At 43.3% G+C, this 9,665-nt stretch overlaps 1 protein-coding gene across 1 annotated transcript in view; it reads left to right on the plus strand.

The window, feature by feature from the left end:
* Positions 1-8,947, plus strand: part of midn (midnolin) — a 28,380-nt gene extending 19,433 nt beyond the window's left edge. Inside the window, exon 8 of the mRNA XM_030727142.1 lies at positions 5,454-8,947. Coding sequence (XP_030583002.1) covers positions 5,454-5,716 — 263 coding nt within the window. The 3' untranslated portion in view covers positions 5,717-8,947. The remainder of the gene's footprint in view (positions 1-5,453) is intronic.
* The last annotated feature ends 718 nt before the right edge of the window (positions 8,948-9,665 follow it).

The raw sequence follows: 9,665 nt of genomic DNA on the forward strand, positions 1-9,665 counted from the left end.
TTCTTTTTCCATGTCTGTGTTGTGCATCAATACATTGTCTGTGTTCATTTGGCCTTTAAATAGATTTATTCCAAAATGCAGCTCTGAAAAGAATTTGCTTTGTGAACTCAAGGCCAGAGAGAGGAGGAGGAGGACGCGGAAGACGGGGGTTGTTAAAACTACAACACTAAGCCTCCATTCATTCATTCATCATATGGGTGTTTATATCCTGTCAGTCTACCAACTGTCCACTCATTAACCAAAGTCAAAGGGTGAAAGAATAACCCCTCTACGGCCGTTTTCCGTTTTGACTGACACAAACTAACTTCCTGCTCACAATACGCACTTCCAGAATGCCAATGGGTAACCTGTCCAACTAAGCCCAGTTAAGCACAGTAAGACAATGAATGTCCTGGTGTGTTTGTGTGAGGCTGTGTGCCTGTTTGTATCCTGTTCCACTTGGTGTTCTAAGGACACCGGTGACTAAGCGCTCTCAGGCAGTCTTATCAGCCGACACCTGATGGAAGACTTACTGGACTTAACACCACAGCTTAACTCTGCTTCACAGAAACCTGCCTTCATTCAGCTACAGGACAAAAACCCGCACTTCCCAGCTGCCTGAATATGTGTGCGCAGTCAAACTCAGGTTGAGGCAGCCTCTTGAAAATGTCACATAGCTTCCCCATCTCCTGAGAGCCTTTACCCTTCCTACTGCAAGTTCATGCGTGAGGTGGAGAAGACAAATGTAAATAGGAAGGTGGAAAATGTGCGTGTGCACACACACTCTATCCCAAATTGCCTGGTTAAAGGCTCTGGCGACTAGCTTGATTTCATGGTTATGCCGTACGTGCTGAGTTGTAGGGATTTGTCAACCCAGGACTCATGGTGAATTTGAACAGGAGGGTTTTAGGATGGCCTGGCAGGTTGATTGTTAGCTAAATTCCTTTGCTGAGTTGGCCGGACCTCCCCAGCATCCCCCTCCAGCCCACTAGCCCCCTGCCCAGTCTAACGCATTGTGTGGGGGACAGGGGCAGTATACAGGGCACCAGCCTGAACCATTGTGGGACAGAAGAGGGGAGGGCTATGGGATTATAGGGCTGCCTTTTAGTCTCACTCCCACTGCAGCTGGCTTAGTTCAACACAAGCACAGAGAGAGGGGCGAAGCGGGGGCAAAGTGAGCTCTGGAAGCTTCTCTGAACCCCCCCTTCCTTTCGTGTCTTTTCCGCATCCCTTCACCACCTCCTAACCCCTTTCGATTTGACATGTCAGGTCATGTTAGCTTTGTGCAGGCTGGGACTGCACAAGCCAAAGGAAGAGGGAGGATGGCAGAGAATGAGAGAGACGCATAGAAGGAGCCTTTGCCCTTAACCTCATTGCGTCCTGTATTTAAACCCTGACCTGCTTAGCCGAGGCATGGCACATTATCCACTGGCAGGCTTTACTCCTCTCGTCACACACAGACATTTGCCCGGACACACGTGCACCACTAACTCAACAAATGCCCCGTCGATGCAGCGCAGCACAGAGCTATCTAGCAAAGGCAGCCAAGCACATCAGGTGCCCTTTCATTGTCGACAAGGAGAGCGAGAGAGAGAGAGAGAGAATGCAAATGAAGTCTAAAAGTCATTGAAGAGCTTGTGTCCCTGCAGGGCTGTCAATGCCCTTTCAGTGGCTGTCAAAGTGCTCATATTAGCTTCACTTTGATTGGTTGCTTAAGAATCTTGTCTGATTGGTTTAATTTTGCTTTCTAGTGAGTAGAGCTGGGTGGGTTATTTATTTCCAGAGAGGTTAGTTCTATGGCTGAACTTTGCCCTAGAGAGTATTTCATCTGAATTCATGTGTTAGAACCATAAATTTTTCACCTTCTTCTAAGAAAAGGTACAACACAACTCATGTTCAATAGTTACAAAGTAGCAAATTAATAACATATTAGCTTGATTATTTCCATACAATAATACTGTAATAACAAATGGACTTTTTGACTCAAGATTGTTACAGTTTTTTTGCATATTAAATGCACCATTATTATTTCCACTTATAGTGAAGAGGGGCTTCAAGCAAGCAGAGAGTGATACTATAAGAAAGAGTGATTTTGCTGCAATGTGATTTTTTTTTTTTCCCTCTTTGTCTCCCTCCTCTTTCTTTCTGTGTCCGTCCACCCCTCCCTCTTTCCCCTGGTTCCCTAGATGCTGAGCAAACACAATGTTCTCTCTGCAAGATCACAAGACTTATCAAGACAAACAAACAAACAACAGCAATAAGACAACTGCAAATGAAGGCCAATCTTTATACAATCAATAAAAAGAGAAGCTCCTTTAATCTCCCTCTCCGTCCTGCACACTGCAGCCCTCCTCCCTTTTTCTCTTCCTCCATCCTCTGCCTCTCCTCCTCCTCCACCCACCTACTCCTCCCACCCTCCCTCCTGTTTGCTCCCCATCTCAGTCCTTGCTGTGTTGCTGGGCTGGGCTCAAAGGCAAGGAAAACTGACTGACGCATCGATTATTCATAGATCACCCCTTCTTTCTCTATCTCTCTGTCTGTCTGTCTCTTTTTTTTTCTGGCTTTCTCTGCAGTGCCCACTGTATTTACTACAAGGCTTATGTCAAAGTCTTTGGAGAGGAGAGTTCGGGGAGAGAGAAATGTGCTGCTTCAGGTTGAGTTTTGGTGTAAAAGGCAGGCAGGGGAGTGGTTAAAAACAGAGAGGAGGAAAAAGAAGACTGGTGTTTCCTTCCTGTGGGTACCCTTGACCTATCTTCTGTTTGAAATCTTCCACTGTGTCTAAGAAAAGATGCAGTTCCTTCCTCATCTGTCTTTTCTGTGCCACAGTGGGCTGTATATGAGCATGGATTCTCTGTGCTCTCGCATTCATTCCTTATGTCTTTTAGTCACCTCTCTGGGTTCTCCAAGGTTATTGTGTTCACGTCAAGCTCTAGTCTTTGCAGCGAGGCTCCAGGCCAGCCTTTGTGTATGTGTGTGTATAGTCTGTCCTTCTTAGCCAACCCTAATAATAGCCCTAGTGTCATAAACATAGTCTGGAGATCCCTGCGGCCAGCTGTGTCCGGCCCAGCCGCCCAGGGCTCCGGTAGTGACGCTGATGAATGGCTACACACACTCACACACAAAGACACACACACACACAAAGACACACACGATTGGTGTAGCTCCAAGCACATTCCCAGAGCTCTTGCCAAGCCAAAGGCCAAGACCTCCTGCTTCACCACCAAACTGCCCTTTACTCTGTTTGTGTGTGTGCGCATGTGTGTGTGTGTGTTTGTTCTTTCATATTGTTGAGCCATTTTGGTAAATTACCCCTTTAGAAAACAAAATCATGACTGAGGGACTACCTTAGTGAAATAACTCAGACACTCCAGACAAACAGATTTTCTATGTGGGCATGTGTTGGCTTTCTGCCATTTCATTGTGTACGGCCATATTTTGACAAAGCTGAGGGGCGGTTTCACTTTTGGCTAGTCAGAGCAGGGGAATAAGGGGAAGAGGAGGGACCAGAGGGGGAACAAAGCCTTGAGGCAGAGTATATGGATGTCACATGGAGCTGAGGCAGCAGAACAATAGCTCTAATGTAGGAGAACCCCCCCACCCGTGGCATAGCCCCTGTTCTCTAGAGATGACACGCTGCCCTCACACATAGTGTACACAGCATCTGGATGCACACATACATTTATATCAGGACAGAACATATTGACAGGAAGTGGAAAAACCCAAGTCTGTGTGTGTGGCTGAGTGAAGACGTGCGTGTTTCAGTTAACTCTGAGCCACTATTCACATCCTTTCTGTTCTCCAAAAAGCACCATTGAGGCTGCTTGGCGGCAGTTTCCTTTAGTATGCACTGCTAGAGAGTGGTGAATATTTATTGCTGGAGTAAAGGCTCTGCGCTGCTCGATCCGATAAGCAAATGAGGGAAAGAGGTAAATTAAGCCCACACAGAGTCCGGAATTCATTCCTGTGGGGGGAGGGGGTGCACAATCGATTTGGAAAACTGACACCTACGGCTGATCCTTTACCCTCCATGCTTTTTCCTCTGTCCTTTTCTCTATCCCCCTTGCCCCTGGGATAGGAATTCCTTAACCCCCCTCCCCCCACACACACACACACACACACAAAACCAATCACCCGCCTGTCCCCTCCTCCTTTCCCTTCTTCACACTGCCCCACCTAGCTATCTCTAGGGAGGCATGGGGCAACTGGACGAGGGAGGGGGAGAAGGGGGGTTTTCAGTGTGTGTAAAGGGTGAAGGGGTAGAATAGATTTTTTTTTGGGGGGGGGGGGGGGGGGGGGGGGGGGGTGGTGAGGTCAATGAGTAGAGCATACGTAGCTAAAGCCATAATAAAGAAAAAATAGAAGGGGGGGGCAATCTTTGCCCCTCTCTCTCTCTCGCTCTCTCGCTTTCTGCTTACAATTTCCATTCGCTTGCATTTTCTATTGAAAGCCAATAGCGTTGTCCTGGGCCCGAGATGGATGGCTGCACTAGAGCTAAGGTTTAATCAATAGGTCTTTTTAATTTGCCATCGATCCACGTTAAAAGCTACTGCGGCTGTTGCTGCTGTTGCTGTGTGCGTGTCTGTTTATGCGTGTGTGCACCTGTGACTTGTGTGAGGCCCTGTGTAGTTTAGTGCATGAGTATACACGTTGTGTATGTGTGTTTGTGTGAATACATGATGTACCCGAATGCGGATTTGAGCGTTTCTGTGCATTTGTGTGTGTTGCGGTGCGAGCAGCAGACACAGAGATGGCCGCTGTGCTCCACTTTATTGACATTCTAGCCCGTTATTTAATTATTTAATTCCCAGACAGATACTAATGGAGCTAGCTAATAGATTGCGGTTGCTTTCCCCTCCTTCCAAGCCCCTGAATATACGTATAAATGGAATTAGGCTCGACTTGGCCAGTGTAGGAAAGCATTCACGGTGCAATGCAAGGCCGCTCCCTTGAGACTGGACTCTCCGATAGGCACATCAACAGCTAGAAATGCACTTAGGAGCACATCTAGTCACTGAAGCATGCCATGGGTAATTATGTTTGTAAATATCATAGGCAGCTATCAGAAAGTATCATCTCTGTGTTGTGCTTGCGTCTTTTTGACCCTATTAGGAGTTTCAGCCCTGAGAAGGTCTCCCCATTCAGTGATAAGGGGATGAAATAACACTGTGGAGGCTAATTATGCTCAGTGGGGGAGGTTAACCAACAGATTCCAGTGTTGCATTGTGTGAATGGTGTGTGTGTGTGTGTGTGTGTGTGTGTGTGTGTGTGTGTGTGTGTGTGTGTGTGTGTGTGTGTGTGTGTGTGTGTGTGTCAGAGCCAAGGTTAAGAACCTGGCATGTCCTAGTATTATCATCAGCTACACAGGCACACACATCAACACCCCCCTCATACCTGTTAATAGAAATAACTGTCGATCATTTGCTATCTAAAGAGATATACCTGACCATCTTTCCACTCTTCCTTCCTGTGTCCAGGTGATCGCATGCGTCAGACCGAGAACCGTGCAACCCGGTGTAAGGTGGAACGTCTGCAGCTCTTGATGCAGCAGAAGCGTCTGCGCAGGAAGGCCAGGCGGGACCAACGGGCTCCTTATCAGTGGCTGCCTAACCGCAAGGCCGGACGCAGCAATAGCAACAGCAGCATGTCCAGCGAGGGCTCCCTGGACCTGGACTTTGACGATTCAGTGTGGAAGCCTGATGTAAAGGCTGACTTGAAGTCTGAGTTTGTCATGGCCTGAATTATCTGGTCCCACATATGCATTCAAAGCATTGCTTGGGATTTCTTTAGAGATAATTTTGAGGGAGTGGGTTTGCAGGAGGTGACATGTAACTGCAGAGAGGAAATCGAAGTTGTCCTTGTGACAGTCATGTGTCACATGAAAACAGGCTCCCTGCAGACTTTAATCCCATTCTGCCCTTCATGGCTGACCTTGTGAAAAAACAGCAACTTTAGCAAAAGAACTTTCATGTGATGCTTGGATTTGGACAGGCAACTACTGGACTTAAAAGTGTGCAAGACTTTTTAAGGGTATGAGTACAGAGACCATACCTGTACTTGAGTATAGCAGAATTCAGTGGGTGGTGGTGGTGGTATTTTTGGTTTTTTTTTTTTTTTTTTTTTTAAGTGCACTCTGGGCAGAAATGAAGAGATCCACACTGGACATAACAGGACGGGAGCACCAGAGGCTTCAGTGTATCCTAATCAGAAGAAAGGCAGAGCTGCCGGACTATGGATTATTTCAGTGGGCATTCTAATTGATCTCAAAACTCATCAACAAGAGTCCAGTTTTTACCTGTTATGGGGTGGTTAAACTTTTTCTTTTTTCCACTTTTAAACATATTATATTTTATAAACAAAAAATATGTAGCATTGTTCACAAAGCATTCAGGTTTTCATATAACAGTTCAAAGTAGTTGTTGATTTGCACATATTCTTGATTTATAACAGCTGGTCAAAATGTGCAAGGAGGAGGAGATGGGGCCTGAAACAGAATAAATAATTAATATGGAAGTACTGATATCAACCTCAGTGACATAGGGTATTGATAGGAATGATTAATAAATAAACAAAATAAATGAATATTAACAGAAAGTGCTTTAGAGGATTTTAAAATCTTTAAAATGTATATGGAAAAAAAAAATCTATTTTTATTTCTCTTCCTATCTGCTGTTTTCAAAAAACAGCAGCCCTCTGTGGCTTTAGTCAAATCATTGACTACCAACAAATATGTGCATCCGTTCAATCATTCATTAGCTCATTCATAAAAATCTTCTTTTTTTTTTTTTTGTCTAGCCACAACAAAAGTTACAGAAAGATCATTTTCATGCAGCCAACATCGTGTGATACAAACCTGAAAGGACTGAGGGATTTAGAGTTTGTGTACATAAATGTGACAACTGGCAGATGCTTGTAAGGGTGTGTGTGTAGGTTTGTTGTAAATTGATTTAGAATATCTTATGTTTTTGTCCGGTTGTCTTCTCCCAAACAACCCCATACTTTCTCAAATTCATGAAGATCAGCTGCAGTGAGCGCATGAGTCACTACTTTGCAACATAACCGTATAAAACAGCAAATTGGTTCCCAGTTTTATGTCCAGTTGATGTGTACCTTTTATCACAAGTTCTCATAATGATGACTTTTTTTTTTCCTGGCCAAGAGGGAAAAGAAATGGGATCTTTATCCAGCATCATTATCTAGTGCCTCCACCAGTGCATCCATTGACATATCAGGTTAGGCCTTTCACAGTTTTGCTGCTACACACGGGGACTTAAAATGAAAAAAAAAAAAAGCAGGGAGGGAAAAGGGACTTTTCTTTGCATGCAGAAGTGTGTAATTACACTGATCTTTTTTCTATTGATGGAATTAAAAAAAAAAAAATTTGGTGCTGTGGAAATGAAGGTTAACAACATGCATGAATTTGTGAAGAAAATAAACAATGCTGCTTTTGTTGGCTAGGTTCTTTTGTAACTTTTCATTTTTCAATGTTAGAACAACCGTGTCCTGCTAAAGTATTACGACACAAAACCAAAACAGATGAAGTTAAGTGTGGGCTCGCTTTGTTGCTCGGCACTGAACATTCCTGTTGTGCGCAGTGAAGATGATGACGTGATGATGAGCAAAGAGCAACTGACTCTCTCTCGACTCCCTAAGCGCTGGTTCTTATCCCCCGTGACTCTCAAGGACCCAAACAGCTTGCAAACTGTTAAACCACTTCCCCTCCTCCCAGCCTGAACACCAGTAGAGGCTTGTGTGGACGCATTCTCACAGGGAACCAACAGACCGGTGGATTAACAGTACTGTCTTATCAAACCTACCCAAGAGAAGCATTTGGTCTGTCTCTTTTATCTGTCTGTCTGATTGACCACCCAACCATGATTGCACTCCCAGAGATTGCAGTGAGAGATTACCTTTTTGGTGAACCTCATCTTTTTTTTAAGTGGCCTTACCTTTCACTAAAAAAAATGAGACACTTGGGGACAAATGGGGGTGGGAGTGTTTTCTTTGTTTTTTAAACTTTCTGTGCATATCGATGTTGGACTTGTTGTCATAAAGGCACCATTTTTGTCATAAAGGACACTGGGCATCTGTCGTTTAGTGCTTTTAGCTGGTGGAGTCTCTATTATGTCAAGGCTTCTGTGCCTTAAAATGTTGCCCCTGCAGTGTCAGTGTCAGATTTGAGCTTGTTCTATTTTTTTTTTTTTCTTCTTTTTTTTTGGTTGGTTGATACACATGACTGTAGTATTTTGGAGCAATGAGAGTTGTAGATTTTAGGGGTAAAGCTTGTTTGGGTGAACAAATACCTTTGAAAAGTAGGTCTTGTTCCTCAAATATGGTCTTTGTCCCATTTCATTGTGTTGCCATGCTTGTTGGTCTCTGTTATTAACTTCACATCCCTCTTAACTCAGTACCACCCTCCCACCCCACCCCCACCCCAATAAGCTGCAAAAAGCTATAAATCTATGTAACTTTGTATCTGAGTAAGTTTACACCACAGAACATAGATGACAAGAAACAGCCCCGATTTGGAATAAGAAAGGTCCTATGAGGACTCCAGACTACATGCACTTCCTGTTTCCTTGGACCCATCATTTTTTTAAAGGACAGTTGAACCCCTGCCCCTCCCAAATGTTCTTTTTCTTTTCTTTTTTTTGTATATGTATGAACTATACTCTGTGTGTGCCTCACTTCTGTGTGAAACTCAAAAAGATGAAACAAAACAAAAAAAAATATGACAAAAGCATTACAGAGAGGATTAAAAACAGTATGTCGGTGGAATTCTGATCATGTCATTTAAGTTGCCTGTTCTTTCTTGTAGCCAACTATTGAAAATAACAGGATTCAAGAATACAATTTACAATGTTCTAGCTCTAGACCGGTGTAGCACATGTGTGACTGTATTAATTTATAAAACCAAAATGGTAACTGTGAATTATGTATTTCTTTGTGCATTTTCAAAAAACAAAAAAAACAAAACAAACAAACAAAAAAAAGCAGTGGAGAAGGTTGTTGGGACATGACAGCAGCTGATGTTTATGTCCAGGGGTGGGGGTGGGTGGGTGTGTTTGTTTTTTTATTTTTTATTTTATTTTATTTTATTTTTTTTGGTGGAATATAATGGACACAAAATGTGTTTCTGAAAAAGAAAAAAATGGAAAAAAAGAAAAAAATATATGAATATATTTTTTTTCTTAAGCAATACATTTCAGTGTGACTTGTGATAGAACATTTTCTTTTTTTAGGTAATAAATAAATAACAAAATGAGTACATCACATTGTCTCCGTGAGTATTCATTACTAAATCATTTAATAAGATTTCTGAAATCTGCAATTGAGTTTAATATTTCATGTGAGATCTGTTTCATGATGTAACTTGATATGCGTGGCATATGAAAAGGGAGAGAAGCTTGGAATTTCTTGGGTAAAATATCACCTTACCCTGTATCAAGAGCTTATGCAGTTGACAATTGGCAATAGTTATCTCAGAGAACTATTTCTGTTCTCTGAGAGGTAGACAACCCTACAATAGCAGAACTATAGCTCAGGAGGTTTTCTACTCTCAGAAGGTCTTTGGTTTGATTCCTGGTTTCTCAGTAAACATGCTGAAGCATCCTTTGGCAGTATGCTGAAACCCAAACTGCTCCCAGTTCATCACAATTCATGTGAGTGTGTGTGATCAAAAACTCCTA

Source organism: Archocentrus centrarchus, chromosome 4 (assembly GCF_007364275.1).
Source record: "Archocentrus centrarchus isolate MPI-CPG fArcCen1 chromosome 4, fArcCen1, whole genome shotgun sequence".
NCBI classification, from domain to species: Eukaryota; Metazoa; Chordata; class Actinopteri; order Cichliformes; family Cichlidae; genus Archocentrus; species Archocentrus centrarchus.